The sequence below is a fragment of the Gopherus flavomarginatus genome, chromosome 2 (assembly GCF_025201925.1).
Source record: "Gopherus flavomarginatus isolate rGopFla2 chromosome 2, rGopFla2.mat.asm, whole genome shotgun sequence".
NCBI lineage: Eukaryota > Metazoa > Chordata > Testudines > Testudinidae > Gopherus > Gopherus flavomarginatus.
Genome location: NC_066618.1, coordinates 67,775,848 through 67,791,693, shown reverse-complemented (window position 1 = coordinate 67,791,693; position 15,846 = coordinate 67,775,848). Strand labels below are relative to the sequence as shown.

Genomic DNA, 15,846 nt, shown 5'->3' with positions numbered 1-15,846 from the left:
TACTCAATACCACTAAAACATTTTAAACCAAAAAATCACTCCATCGCTTGTACTTATTAATCTTTAACATCATTTTGCGAACAAACATGTACATGTACATTTATGTGCATTCACACTAACTTTTATGTTGTAGGAGCTGAAATAGACTGTGAAGATAGAAATGGAAATACTCCTTTGCACATCGCAGCTAGATATGGTCATGAACTACTAATCAACACTCTAATTACAAGTGGTGCTGACACTGCAAAGTAAGTAATTAACTTGTACATAGGCTAAAATAGTTCAGAAATGCATTAATTAGAAAGCCAGAGTAGTGTGTGGTTTCACATTTCTTTCTTAGCTCTTTAAATGTTCAACATGAGATTAGAAATGCATTCAGTCATATTCTTTGCAGATACCGTATCTTGTTATAGTGTCACATCTCATTGTAGTTTAAACAAAAATCAGAAAAGAAATAGTGGACTGTGTTGCCAACTTGTACTTCAATATAATAGTTGAAATGTGCAAGCCAAAACCTCATACATTTTAACTGTCAGTCTGAATTAATGCATTATTTTTAGATTGAAAGTAAGCTTCTTAACATATTAAGAGATTTCCTCAGATCTAATCATTCTAATTAGATTTTGTTGATGAAACCCTATACATATGCAATTTAGCATGCAATCTTGATTCTTTTATTGTAATGAGACTATGATGTCTGATTATGATGTATCTTTAGGAGAGGTGTACATGGGATGTTTCCTCTCCATTTGGCAGCATTAAGTGGATTTTCAGACTGTTGCAGAAAGCTCCTTTCATCAGGTAGGATACTCTTTAAAAAATGTGTTTTGTGGTTCCTACATATACATTAACCTTTTAGTACTTTCAGTTATATTTCACAATATTTAAGCCCTTTTTCAATAGTACATAGAAATAATCAGCTTGTTTATAGCTGAGGATTGTGCTAGCTAGTCTGATCTACTTTGTATAGTTAAAGATGGAGCAAGCTTTCTGTGGTAAGCCTAAATTTGAAAACTTGTAAAATTTTGTCAGAACTGAAGCAATATGCCTGAAATTTCAAAAGTGTGATCTTATGCACACATTTTCTGGAGGGATTGAGACAAACTAGACAAGTAGTTTAGGAACTATAGTGGTTCAAAACATGAGGTTATATCACTTTAACATCTTGTTAACTCGAACTCCAAATTGTCATGATTCTAGTACAACTTTGCCTAGAACAGTGGTGGTGTTCAACCTGTGGCCCTCCAGGCTCTAACCTGTAGGCCCTGAGGGCAACTGCATTAAGAAGAATGTTTGTGTTTGATTATGAATTAAAAACGTGTTCCCTGAGCAGCACTCTGCGACTTTCAAACTTAAGTGTTTAATCAGCCCCCTCACTATAAAGAAACAGTACAGGGTATTGCTTCACCTGTGACCCCAGGATCAGCTCTGCTGTGAGCTGGGATTATGCTGAACTGTGTCGGTCCCTTTTCAGCTGAATACCTACTGCATGGCAAGGAAGGGAAGACATACTAATTTTGGCTGCTCCATAGTCTGCTTCCCTGATGAGATATGGACGCTCCAGGGGGCTCAAAAGGGCAGATTGACTGTCTCTGTCTTGCGCCTAGGAGAGTGATTAGCAAAAAGACGGCTCCCTTCCACACCACAGGGAAGTAAGGAAGCCCGGGAGAAGGGAGAAAAGGAAGAGAAGCTGAGGAACTACCATTTAGGCTTCTTGATTCTCTTCTGCAGCACCGGTTAGAGTATCTTGCTGTAATTTGCACCAGCTGACAACTGTCTGTTAGGTACCATGTGGCAGATGGAGGATAGGCAAAGCTCAGCATGCTCCAGCCACTTCCACTTTGTTTTAGCGCTATGTTGTACTAGATGTGTACCTACAGGAGACTTCTCCGTGTCAAGATAATCTCCATCAGAGGATTTGCAGATGATTTCCATTGTATGTGTGAGTTGCACAAAGGGATATGGACCAGCACACATAATGTAAAGCATCAGTCATTGTTGCTTGACCATTTAAAAATTATATGTGCAGCCCTCAGTCTGAAAAGATTGGACACCAGTACCCTAGAAACTCCTTTTTACTAAGTTGATGTTGGTGAAGATTGGTATCTTTGACTAGTGTATTTTTTGCTGGGAGGGAGGTGAAATTAGTTGATTCATATATTAAGAACCCCTCTGGAATCTGAATTCATCCACTACAGTGATGCAAACCTTGCAAAGTCTGCTTGTCCCTCTATGGATGACCATTTTGGAGACAGTGGTGTCAGGCAAGGTGAGGTGGATTGTTCCGCGAACAGAACTGAGAAATACTTTGTACTTTGGATGAGGCCTCCTAGGGGGTTAATGGGAGAGAGAGTGCGAAATAGGGGCAGTGGAGAGGCAGCCCGTATTTGTAATCTAGGGACCACTTCTCAAATCAGATCACTAACTAGCTTTATGTGCCCTCTCCATGCGAGATGGGACACACATGTAGGGTCCATCCAGTTTGGGCTGAAGAAAGAGGGGAAGCATAGTGTGGGTGAAAATGTGGGGAGAACTGAAATTCATCCCTGTGTAGTTCACTAATTCCAGTCACTAAAGAAATTCTTAAATTAAGGAAAAATTTGTTTCAATGTTTACTGTTTAAATAACATAAACTTACTTCATGACATACAGCCTAATTAGTGAAGGGCAGTTTGGTGAAGGGGTTGAATTTACATATATGGTTTCAAAATATACTAACATATTTTTGTAGGCTTTGACATAGACACCCCAGATGATTTTGGCAGGACCTGCCTTCATGCAGCTGCAGCTGGAGGGTAGGTAGAAGCTCTGCCTTCGCTTTTAATTTTTTTTCTTAAATCATTGACCCTGACAGCGTTTTACTCTTTTTTTTCCCCCCAAGGAGCTTTGTAAGTATGAACATTAATTTCAAGATGGCTTCTTTCTACAAGCTTTAAAAAGGCATAACTGCAATTTCTACTCAGTCATCAATATTTTATTGTAATGACCAAACACAATCAGTTACTCCTGGGGGAATTCCGCATCAATGCGCATGTGTAGAATTCATGTCCCCGACAGACTTCTTTGTTTCCCCACAGAAAAATGACTTCTAATTGGGAAACAAAGGGAAGCCACAAGAGTGGTCACACGCCCCTCCCCAGCAGTGTAGGCAGGTTGGTTCAGATGCTTGGAGCAACCAGTAGAGATGTAAATCACCTGCGTGATGGGCAGAGGTATGTGTGAGAGACACTGTCCCTCTTGCTCCCTATTGCAGCATATTCAACGTGGAAGGGCAGGGCTTTGGGGTGTTTCTGAGGAGGTAGGCGTGGGACAGGCTGTGTCCCTTCAGGCAGAACAGAATGCAGCAGCCTGCCTGCTTAGTGAATTGTTCCCATTGTCTTTGTGAATTCCCCCAGAAGTATAAAACAGGTGTAAAAGTTTTAAGGCTCCCTTGCATTGCCAGAGTGGTTTAAAGGACAGTATGGCCTTGTAAATGCTTATGTTGCTTTCGTGATTAGAATGGGTCTTAACTTTTTGGGCTGAAAGAATTTCCTCTCTCTGAACAATGTTTACAGCTATCATCATAAATAGTTTTCTTAGATAGTGTTCATCATAATGCAGAATCAAAGATAGCATATGCATTGCAAACTTTTGTTTTTCCTGGCACTTTTTAAAAGGCTTTAAAACAAACAAAAAATGTCTAAGTAAAAACTTGCCATGGGCTGAATCTTGGCATAAAAACTCTTTTTTAGCATGCATTCAATTTTTCTGTTATGTTTCTATCAAATTAGAAGTGTATTTACTACTGTAGGACAATGCTCTTGTTGATTTCAAAAGGCACACTGCATAAACATCAGCATTCCTACATTTGGACCAAGGACAGTTTATGGTCCTTAAAGTTGTTGAAGAAAATATTAAAGTCTGTTTTTGGTGGTGTTTTGTATGCAAAATATAGTTTGAGTCATTAGCAATAAAAATATTGTTGTGTGATAAATAACTGTGCAGCAATTCTGATAGTTTGTAAAGGGAACTGTGTGCATAAAAATAATTTAATTTGCAATCAATGTTCCATTAATTTAATAGGAATTTGGAGTGCCTAAACCTTCTGCTCAACACTGGTGCAGACTTCAATAAAAAGGACAAATTTGGGAGGTAGGACACAACATTCTAAGTTTGTGGATTTTAGAACTTGCAGATAAGTAGCACAATGATTCTGTGTGAAGAAGCCCATATTCCTTCACAATACATTCCTTTTGGAGTGATTGTATTCATAATAAATTATTGGGACCCCATTCAACTACTGGAACCAATTTAGTCTAAGCATCTTATTGAAAGTGTATAATTATAGAAAAGTCACAAGATTTGATTTGTTACATTCTGTTAAATAGTTGTTTTGTGTATTTTAATACGTATTTGTTTTTTCTTTCAAATTGTCCAATTAATCTCATATGTTACTGTAACTTTAGTAAAGATATTTTTGGTGTAAGGCGCATCCTGATGGGTTTAAGTGGTTCTCAGCCTGTAGATTGATATCTCGTCATTAGCCCATCTGTCAAGGCTATAAATGCTCTTCAACAACCCGTTCACTTTACCACTTCTGAACGTTTTGCAATTTTCTGTATTTTTTAAAGTAAAATCTAAGTTCTTTAAATAAAATAACATTCCTTTTTACCTCCATCCATCCCTTCTTCATATAGCTTTCTCTTGCTTTTACTCTCTCATGCTTTTACTTTCTTCAAATAACTATTGCTAGCGCCAGATTGTTGTTTAAGTGCAGACAGTGTGGTTAGTGCTTGTGCAAGACACTAATTAAAGACAGCCAAAGAGATTACAGTCCAAAAGACTGACAACTAAGAAGAGATGCTCTGGATGAACCAGAGACAAGAATTTATCATAATTTAAAAATATTGTTCATAGCATCAATGGTTTAGTGGAAATGGTCCCTCAGTCCTTGGCTGAGTGACAGGAGTAGGACTCCAGCAGAAGTATCTGACTATGATTCATGTCTCCTTTTGAAGTCCTACTTGCACCCTTGGCTGAGGATAGAAGGGTTAACTGTAGTAGTTTTCCCCGTGGAAGCTGCACTTAAATTTTTGTTGGGCTGCTGATTGTATTTGGACCAGGAGTAAGATTATTTGACATTCTTATTTATAGTGTAGAGATGAAGAAACGATCTGTGGGGAAAGAGATTAAAAAACAAAAAAAGAGGTATGATAGGTAGGGAGGCGATAAAGGGGATCAGAGTAACGTGGTAACTTTAAAAAAAACAAGATGTAGGGCAAAATTTTCAAAGCACCTAAGTCCCTTTGCAACAGTGACTTAGGCTACTAAGTCACTTTTGAAAATGGAACTGAGGGCATGTCTACACTGCCTTGACGTTTGGACTAAAAAGTAGTTGTGTGCACTGCTACTGAAAGTGCTGCTTTGGAACTCTCCCATGTGGAAGCTGCAGACCTGAACTTAAAGATCCAAAGTTCACACTCTTTGAAGAAGTCTGTTAGTACAAACTTGGAACCTTCAAATTCGTGTCCACAAGGGGAACTGGTGGTGCACACTGCTATTCACAATCCCTCTGTCCAAATTGCGGGGTAGTGTAAACATGCCCTTAGACCCCTCAGTCACTTGGGGTCAAGCACCTAAGTCACTGACTTCTGAAAATTGTTTATATAATGTTTTGTAAGGGTTTTTCCCCCTAGGCTTAGTAATTCGTCAATACTATATTTTCATATGAAATTCAAATTTCAAGTTTCTTTAAAATCAAATGCATATTTTAAAAAAATCACAATTTGTTTTATTTTCTATACAAGCATATATTTTTGGTACATTAAGACAGGATGAAACAAATAGACACTCCGTAGGACTCCACATTAGACCTCAGTTCTGTCCTCAAAACCCTACTGAGCACTCTACACAAAACTACTTTAAATGTTCTGAGGAAGGGTTAAATTTCACCAGTTGAATTTTTTGTTCTGGTCTTTCTTGATAGCTTTGCACTATGGATGATCAGATTTGCTCATATTTTGTCAGTGAATGGCCTAAAATTAAATTGTTTGAACAAACAGATGTATCAGTAATTCTTTCTTTCATTTTCCTGTGCACGTATGTACACCTCTCAGCACACACAAGCTGTCCATGTATTGACCGACAAGTTTGTATCCTGGACTGCTATTACACTTCTTTAAATGATTTTTACTGAACCATGTAATATTTACATATATTAGAAATGAATTATTCAGCCAATAACAAAATAGAATATAAACGTTTTTAAAATTTCATTTTATTTTGCATTTTTGTCATTAATCTGTTGCATGTCTTTCTCTTGTATTTGAATGTATACTAAAGAACTCCACTTCATTATGCTGCTGCCAATTGTAATTACCAGTGCCTGTTTGCCCTTGTGGGATCTGGAGCTAGTGTGAATGACCTTGACGAGCGGGGTTGTACACCATTGCACTATGCAGCTGCATCAGACACAGATGGCAAGTAAGTGTCATGTCTTATACAAAAGGGTGAATATTTAAAGACTTCAGAGCTCCATATTTTGTTTGCTTACTTTCTATAATCATATATGCCAAATGTAATATTTATATTTCTTTGAAGATGGCTAAATGGAATGTGATGATTGTGCTGTTGTTAATATAAGAAATACTTTGGTTTAAACATGTCCATGTCTGTGTGTGTGTGTGTGTGTGTCTCTCTCTCTCCCCCCTTCTCTTTGCCTCCCCTCCCCTCCTCCCATCCTCCCCACCTCCACCATTACAGCAAGGTGTATTGTAATCTTTTGGATTTTAATGTTGAAGTCTTAATGGGCTATACACTGTGGATTAAATTCCTGCTCTGCACAAAATAAATGTGATCTGGGTCTTGGTGGCTTGAGACTTCCTCATAACTATACTAGAAGAGGTGTTTTTTCTAAAAATTTTGATATTTAAGCTCTAGAGGACTGGAGGCAATATGTTTCAAGTGATAGGTCCTTTACTCTGCCATTTGTTTCCCTTGCTGGATCACCAGAGTTAATATTGTAAAACCAGTCTGAGTTATCCTTGTCCTGAAGTAGGCTGAATGAAAAATATTTATTTAAATACATAAACATTTTAACATTTATAGGTGAAGATTGCTTTATGACATTTGTCTTCATTATGGTAACAGTAAAAAGGATTCTCTTGTTATAGTTGCCAAGTTTTGTCAAATTTGTTGTTTTTTTTAACTATGACATGCTCAGAAGCTTTTTGTATTCCATCAGAACTAAAAAGACTGCCATTTCTCTGGGTACAAGCAGAGATGTTCCACATAAAGCTTGCAGGCTCAAGACCCAACATGTAGATGTAACAAAGAAAAAGAGAGAGGGTGATGTAACAGTGAGAGGAACATGTGATGCAGAATAGCTGTGCATAACTTGTTAGGCTTTTTTGAAGTGTAAATAAAGAGTAGATCAGGGGTCGGCAACCTTTCAGAAGTGTTGTGCCGAGTCTTCATTTATTCACTCTAATTTAAGGTTTCGCATGCCGGTAATACATTTTAATGTTTTTAGAAGGTCTCCTTCTCCAAGTCTATAATATATAACTAAACTATTGTTGTATGTAAAGTAAATAAGGCTTTTAAAATGTTTAAGAAGCTTCATTTAAAATTAAATTAAAATGCAGAGCCCCCCCCCAGACTGGTGGCCAGGATCCAGGCAGCGTGAGTGCCACTGAAAATCAGCTTGTGTGCCGACAGGTTGCCTATCCCTGGAGTAGATGATACCAGTAATTGCTATTGGCCATTTGAATAGCACTTAAGTTTATGTACCCATTTCATGTAAAGTCTAGGTTTTTTGGTTGTTTACCTGCTACTTCTCTGTTAGGTATATAATCCCACGTCCTGCTGGCAGTTGTTATGGGGTATTTACTTTAATTATCACTTGGAATCTTGGAGCTTGGAATGATTTCACAGTTGCTCTCAAAGGGTTTGTCTACATTACCCGCTGGATTGACAGGCAGCGATCGATCCAGTGGAGGTCGATTTATCGTGTCTAGACTACACATGATACATCGACTGCTGACCACTCTCCCGTCGACTCTAGTACTCCACCAGGGCGAGAGGTGCAGGCGGAGTCAACGAGAAAGTGTCAGCCATTGACTTACCATGGTGAAGACACTGCCGTAAGTAGATCTAAGAGTGTTGACTTCAGCTACGTTATTCACGTAGCTGAAGTTGCATAACCGCCCTCCAGTGTAGACCAGGCCAAAGACATCAATGCCTCAGTACCAGAGTGAGTCTTCAGGTTACATTATTTTGCCAGCTGTCTTGCAGAAGCTAGAGGATGAATTATGATAGTAATAGTTTGGTGCCTTTGGAAGATAACACAGAGAATGATCTCCAAAATCCCTGAAATGTTATTGTTCCGATGAACAGTTGGCTCTCTGGAAGACCAACTGCCAAGTAGTATAACCTGAGAAGCAGCTTTTTGAGTGGATGCAGCAATATGCTTAAGATCAGTTGGGAAACAAGTTCTGTCCAGCTCACATTCAAAAGGAGATTAATAATAATAGTAATAATAAAAACAAATAAAACTAGAAATTAATATTGGGCTGGAATATAAGTGCTGGAGACAATGTCAGATAAGTGATCTACATAGAATCTCTGGAACATTTGTTTGTTTTTTCATAAAGTTTGTGCAGATGTTCCCAAAGTTGACTTTCTGGAACAGTGGCCCACTTCCTGAAAGACCTTCTCCTCATTTATAAAAAGAATTGATTGATCACAGGATGACTGTGAGCTTCCATGAAAATGCTATGTGATGCAGCCGTGAAAAAAGGCTAGGATGCATCAGGCAAGGTATTTCTACTAGAGAAAGGAAAGTGTTAGTATCATTTTACAAGGCACTGGTAAGACCTCACCTGGAATACTATGTGCAATTCTTGTCTCCCATGTTTAAGAAGGATGAATTCAAACTGGAACCAGATGATCTGATGATGGAAAACATACTTATGAGAGGAGATTCAAAGAGCTTGGCTTGTTTAGCCTAATCGAAACAGGGCTGAGGGGAGATATGATTGCTCTCTATAAATACATAAGAGGAATAATTGCCAGGGAGAGAGAGAAGTTATTTAAATTAAATGCAAATATTGACACAAGAACAAATGGATATGAACTGGCCATCAACATGTTCAGGCTTGAAATTATACAAAGGTTTCTTAACCATCAGAGGAGTGAAGTTCTGGAACAGCTTTCCAACGAGAGCAGTGAGGGCAAAAAAAATCTAATTGTCTTCAAGACTAGGCTTGATAAATTTATGGAGGAGATGGTATGATGACGTTGCCTACAATGGCAAGTAGCTGATCTACGACTGCTAGCAGCAAATATCTCAAACAGCTGGTGATGGGACACTAGATGGGGAGGGCTCTGAGTTACTACAGAGAATTCTTTCCCAGGTGTCTGGCTGGTGGGTCTTGCGCACATGCTCAGTGTAACTGATCACCATATTTGGGGTTGGAAAGGAATTTTCTCCTGGGTCAGAGCGGCAGAGACCCTGGGTTTTTTTTGCTTTCCTTTGTGCCATGGGGTACAGGTCACTTGCAGGCTTAAAGTATTGTCAGTGGTGGATTCTCTGACTTAACTTTAGTCTTCAGTAACTCATCCATAGATTAGGAGTCTATTGCAGGAGTCGGTGGGTGAGGTTCTGTGGTCTGCAATGTGCAAGAGATCAGATTAGATGATCATGATGGTCCCTTCTAACCTTAAAGTCTGAGTCTGACCTTGTCTTCACTAGAACTTACTTTGGTATAATTTATGTCACTCAGTGGTGTGAATAATCCGCAACCCTGAGTGACGTAAATTATACCAGGCAAAGTGCCAGTGTAGACAGTGGTATGTCAGTGGGAGAGGTTCTCCTGCCAACATAACTACTGCCTCTCCTGAGAAGTGGAATATTTAAGTGATGGGAGAGTTCTCTCCCATCAGCTCAGTGTGTGTCCACCACGAGCGCTACATCAGCGCAACTGCATCAGTGTAGCTGCACTGCTGTAAGTACTGTAGTGTTAGATGTAGTCTGTCTCTGGAGTATGTTTAACAAATACTTGTATTCCTGGGAATCAAACTAGCAAGTTTTACGTCTGTATCAGATAAATTACTTGAAAAAATTACAGTTATAAAACAATAGGGATAAGCTTTTGTAAAGGAAAGTCCTGCTTCTCCAACCTTTTGAGTCATCAAGCCAGCAAATAAATGAGAAAGGTAGACATAATTTAATATGGACTTAGTGCTGTGGATGAGGTATACCACGTGTAGTGATAGGTACGTGTAGGATCCGTGGATCTTGAAAGATGTGTTAGTTGTTGTTGGGGCATTTAGTGCACTATGTGGGTAAACCAGACAATCACTATGCTTTCAAATAAACTCGCACAGAAAAATGATAAAAGACAAAAACACCCTATCACCTCTGGATGAACACTTTTCACAAAGCAGTCACTCTATATCTGGCCTACCAGTCCTCATCCTCAAAAGAAACCTGCACAACGCTTTCAAAAGACAACACTGGGAGCTTAAATTCATTACTCTGCTAGACACTAAAAAAGTCATGGACTGAACAGACACATTAGATTTATGACTTATTTCACAATCTATAACCCACTAACCTCCTCTTTTTATCTTATGACTGCTGAGGTATTAACAGATCACTCTACCTTGAATGGTCCCTTACAATCCATGCTAATTACAGTACTTATGCTAAACGATCTGCTCCACCTTGCATTTTACTATAACGTACCATTCCCAGACCTGAACAAGAAATTTTACTTGGGATATATCAACCTTCATGCAACAAGGCATAAGCCAGCCGTTGGCTGTCTGGGGTTAGGAAGACATTGTCTCCCTAGCCATATTATATATGTATATGTCTGTTGTGATGGTCTTACATCCTCCTCTACATCTTCTGGTACTGCTTTCTGTCCTTCTGAATACTGGGATACATGGACCACTGTGTTATATAGTAAGGCAAGGCAATTTGATGCTCTTATTTGTTGCAATAATAAAATTGAACTTTTTTGGATTTTCAAGGCAAGTACTAGTTTACCAATTAGTGAAAAGCTGATTTTTAACATTATTAATATAGTTATCATTTGTCACTTCACACAGGTGCCTGGAATACTTACTAAGAAATGATGCAAATCCAGGGATCCGAGACAAACAAGGATACAATGCAGTTCATTATTCTGCTGCTTATGGTCATCGCTTGTGTCTTGAACTGGTAACAAAAAACAAACCAAAAAAACCCAACTACCATGGAATAGTTACTGTCTATTTGTAGAGTTCTTCTAGGCTAGGCTGCTGGCCTGGAATTTAAGACCTAGGTTTAATTCCCTGCTCTGTGCAACCTTCCACGTATGTTGCACAAGTCACTGAGTCTGTCTGTCTGTTCCCTAACTGTGAAGCTGGGATAACAGTACTACTTTACCTCACAGAAGTGTTGTGAGGATAAAAACATTAAAGATTATGACGTATTTGCATACTATGGTAATGAAGGCCATGTAAATAACGTAGAGACAATCAAATGATTGAAAGGATTGTTGTTCTAGGTTGGGGTGGGCAAAGTTTTTGGCATAAGAGCGACACTGGGGTTGCAAAACTGTATGGAGGGCCGGGTACGGAAGGCTGTGCCTCCCCAAACAGCCTGGCCCCCACCTCCTATCTGCCCCCTCCCACTTCCCACCCCATGACTGCCCCCCTCAGAACCCCTGGCCCATCCCTCCCCACCCTGCTCCTTGTTCCCTAATCCCCCTGCTCCGGACACCACTCCTATCAACCCCCTCCCTCCCGCTGCCTGTCCCCTGATTGCCCCAACTCCTATCCACACCCCTGCCCCCTGACCGCCCCCCTCCCCGAATCTCCACCCTACCCAACTGCTCCCTGTCCCCTGACTGCCCCCAGGACCTCCTGCCCCTTATCCAACCCCCTAGCCCTCCCCCTTACCATGCTGCTCAGAGCTGCGTGTCTGGCAGCTGCGCCATCCGGCCGGAGCTAGACACACTTGCTCTGCTCGGCAGGAGTGCACTGCCCCGCTGCCCAGAGCACTGCCCATGCAGCGGTGTGGCTGCGGGGGAGGGGCAAGGGGCTAGCCTCTCTGGCCGGGAGCTCAAGGGCCAGGCAGGACAGTCCCGCGGGCTATAGTTTGCCCACCTCTGTTCTAGATAGTGGGATAACACTGAATATTTTTCGTTTAAACTATAATTTCTTCTTCAAGTGCTTGCTCATATCCATTCCAGTTAGGTATGCGCGCGCTGTGTGCACGTTCGTTGGAAGATTTTTACCCTAGCAACACTCGGTGGGTTGGCTGGGCGCTCCCTGGAGTGGCGCCACCATGGTGCTGGATATATACCCCTGCCGAACCAACCGCCCCTCATACGGCCCGTGTTGGTCGTTGGAACAGTGGAGTGTGGTTTTACTGACCTCCACCTCCCTAGCTACTCGTAGTTCTCTAGTTATTTTGTTGTATATATAGTTCAAAGTTATATAGTTATAGTTCATTTTTATTGTTCATAGTTAGTGTATAGTTAAGAGGGGTTCTGGGATTAGCCCCTTCCCCACACCGGGTGCTGTGGCCCATGCCCGGTTCACCGGGGTTTCAAACCGTGCTCAGCCTGTCAGAAGCCAATGCCGACAGGAGATCCACACAACTCCTGCCTTAAGTGCCTTGGGGAATCTCACCTGACAGATAAGTGTCGCATTTGCAAGGCTTTTGAGCCGAGAACAAAAAAGGAGCAGGCCTTTCGGCTAAAGCAGCTCCTCGTGGAGGCCGCTCTTACCCCTCCGCCTTCGGCACCAAGCACTGGTCAATCGGCGGGCAGAAACACCTCCTCGGCACTGGACCGCGCCGGTACTGCCAAGGCCTCTCGGCACCGGCCGTCGCCGCCACCGAAGTTGACTCTGCACCGCTCCCTCTCCCCGAGGTCAAGAGAGCCTAAGATTTCTGCTGCTTCCGTGCCACCTGCACCACAGCCAGAGAGCTCGTCTAAGTCGGATCGCTCGGCACCGACACCTGCTGCGGCACCGACGACGTCGGCACTGTCGATTCTGTTCCCACGAGGGCCATCGAGTCTGGTGCCTGTCAGCTCCCCGGTGTGAGCTGTGGTTGAGCTTACTATTCCATCGATGCCGGAGACATTCTCAACAGCGAGAGATCTGATTGCCATGACAGTCGACGCTGCCTCAACCCCCGGCACCGCCGGTGCGGGTAATATAGTCTATTGGCAAGCCTGCTGTGATAAGACCATCCTCTGTCGGCACAGCAGAGCGGCACCGTTCACAATCACGGTCCCGCAGACGTTCCAGGTCCCGTCGGCGCTCCCAACACCGCTCGCAGTCCCGGTACCGTTCTCCTCAGTACCAGTCACACTCGTGGCACCGGTCAGTATCCTGTTCGCTGGCCCACTACTCTCGGCACCGTTCCAGCTCCCGACACCGCTCCGGGCACCATGACTCCCGTAGCTGCTCCCAACGTCGAGCCTCGAGATCTCTGTCAACCTCCTGGCACCGCTTCAGTTGCAGGTCCCGATCTCGTTCCCGGTACCGGTATGCTTCCCGGTACTGGTCCCTGGTGCTGAGTAGGTCAAGGTCCGCTAGAGACAGAGACTCTGCCCAGGGCTTTTCAGCACCTCCATGGCCATCCAGACACGCATCTGTGTCGTCCCATGCGGACAGCTCTTATGCTCAGGACCGCGATTCTCTGCCCAGGCCCAGGACCAAGGATCCCATCAGTGGTCTTTCTGGACACCTTGGACATACCACCAGGCCCAAGGCATACCAGTAGTTCCGTCCCGCTGTGTCTCATCAGAGCACCGAGTGCCAGAGGAGACGGTTAGCCATCCCCCTCCGACTGCTGCGGAGGAAGCCCCAGTTCAACCACCGGACTCCCAGGTTCCTCTGGAGCAGGAGGTCGCCCAAGAGCAACAGGCCACCCAGGACCCGCTCATCGCCAGCATCTCCTCTTCATCTTCTCCAGATGAGGTGGTGGCAGGAACATCCTCCTCGGGCCCTCCTCAATTGACCTGAGAGCCCATCAGGACATCCTAAGGAGGGTAGCACTCAATATGAACCTCCAGGTGGAGGAGGTCCTGGAGGTAGAGGACCCGATAGTGGACATTCTATCGGCGGATGCCCCCACTAGAGTGGCCCTACTGTTTATTCGGACCATCCAGGTGAATGCCGATACTACATGGCAGTCCCCAGCCTCTATCCCTCCTGCGGCCAGGGGAGTCGAGTGTAAATATATGGTGCCCTCTAAAGGGTACGAGTACTTGTATGTCCATCCTCCTCCCTGCTCACTAGTCATGCAGTCCGTTAATGAGAGGAAATGCCACGGCCAGCAGGCGCCAGCCCCGAAATCGAAGGAGGCTAGGCAAATGGACCTACTCGGCTGCAACGTGTACTCGGCAGGGGCCCTGCAGCTCCGGGTGGCAATTCAACAAGCCTTGCTTAGCTGCTATAATTATAACACCTGGGTGGCGGTGGGTAAGTTTACGGAGCTTCTCCCTCAAGACTCCCACCAGGAGTTCGCTGCCCTCTTGGAGGAAGGGAGAAAGGTGGCCAGAACTTCCCTCCAGGCCTCGTTGGATGCAGCCGACTCAGCAGCCAGGACTCTGGCCTCAGGTGCTGCCATGAGGCGCATCTCATGGCTTCAGATTTCAAACCTCCCATCGGAGCTGCAGTATACCATTCAGGACTTGCCATTTGATGGTAAAGGCCTCTTCTCGGAAAAGACTGACCCCAAGCTGCAAAGCCTGAAGGATTACAGGGTCATAATGCACTCTCTCGGCATACATAACGCCGGTGACCCAGCGCAGGCCTTTCCGTCCCCAGCCTCACCGCCCATACTCTGTGCCTAGACAAAGACAGGACTTTGGCAGGCGGTGCGGCTGAGATGGTCGCAGTCGACCGTCAGGACCCCAAGGGGGCCAAAATCAAGGTCCCTCAAAACCATCACCAGGACCAAAGATGAACTTTTGAAGGTGCGCCCAAGGGCGGCATACCAGTTACAGGCCAGGATCCCTCTCCTCCCTTCTCCAACCGTCTCCCCTACTTCCTCCTGGCATGGTCCCAGTTAACTTCAGATCGCTGGGTCCTACACACGGTGGAGTATGAATGCCACCTCCAATTTATTTCAACCCCGTCCTCCCACCCTGTCCCTCTTCAGGGACCCCTCTCGCGAGCAATTCCTCTTTGAAGAGGTGCAGACGCTCCTCGCCATAGGAGCTATAGAGGAGATACTGATGGATGAAAGGGGCAAGGGTTTTACTCCCGTTATTTCCTAATCCCCAAGTCGAAGGGAGGTCTCAGACCTATCCTAGACCTGCGAGGACTCAACCAGTTTATGATAAAGTTGAAGTTCCTCCTGGTATCCCTGGGAACCATTATCCCGTCCTTGGATCCTGGAGACTGGTATGCCGCCTTCAATATGAAGGACGCGTAGTTTCACATTGCCATCTTTCCTCCGCACAGGAGATACCTCCGCTTTGTAGCCAACCGTCAGCACTTCCAGTTTACGGTCCTGCCGTTTGGCCTTTCTACAGCCCCAAGGGTATTTACAAAGTGTATGGCCGTAGTCACCGCCTACCTCCGCCGACGTCAGATACACGTTTTTCCGTATCTGGGCGATTGGCTCATCCGAGGGGCCTCCGAGACACACATCACTCAGCATGTGGGTATCATCAAGGACCTATTCACATGTCTAGGCCTGATGATCAATATCGAAAAATCCACTCTGGTTCCCACGCAGAGGTTAGACTTCATAGGAGCTATCCTGGACTCCAGTCTAGCTGGAGCCTGCTTACCACAGCCGCGGTTTCAGACTATGGCAACACTCATCCGAGGTCTACAAACTTTCCCGACGAC

The 15,846-nt window shown here is 43.8% G+C and overlaps 1 protein-coding gene across 3 annotated transcripts in view; it reads left to right on the top strand.

Annotated features, from left to right (window-relative positions):
* Window positions 1–15,846, top strand: part of ANKRD28 (ankyrin repeat domain 28) — a 231,056-nt gene that overhangs the window by 171,898 nt on the left and 43,312 nt on the right. For all 3 annotated transcript variants that reach the window (XM_050938325.1, XM_050938324.1, XM_050938323.1), the window contains 6 exons: window positions 134–248; window positions 719–801; window positions 2,732–2,795; window positions 4,063–4,131; window positions 6,322–6,462; window positions 11,095–11,206. In XM_050938325.1, coding sequence (XP_050794282.1) covers window positions 134–248; window positions 719–801; window positions 2,732–2,795; window positions 4,063–4,131; window positions 6,322–6,462; window positions 11,095–11,206 — 584 coding nt within the window. The remainder of the gene's footprint in view (window positions 1–133; window positions 249–718; window positions 802–2,731; window positions 2,796–4,062; window positions 4,132–6,321; window positions 6,463–11,094; window positions 11,207–15,846) is intronic.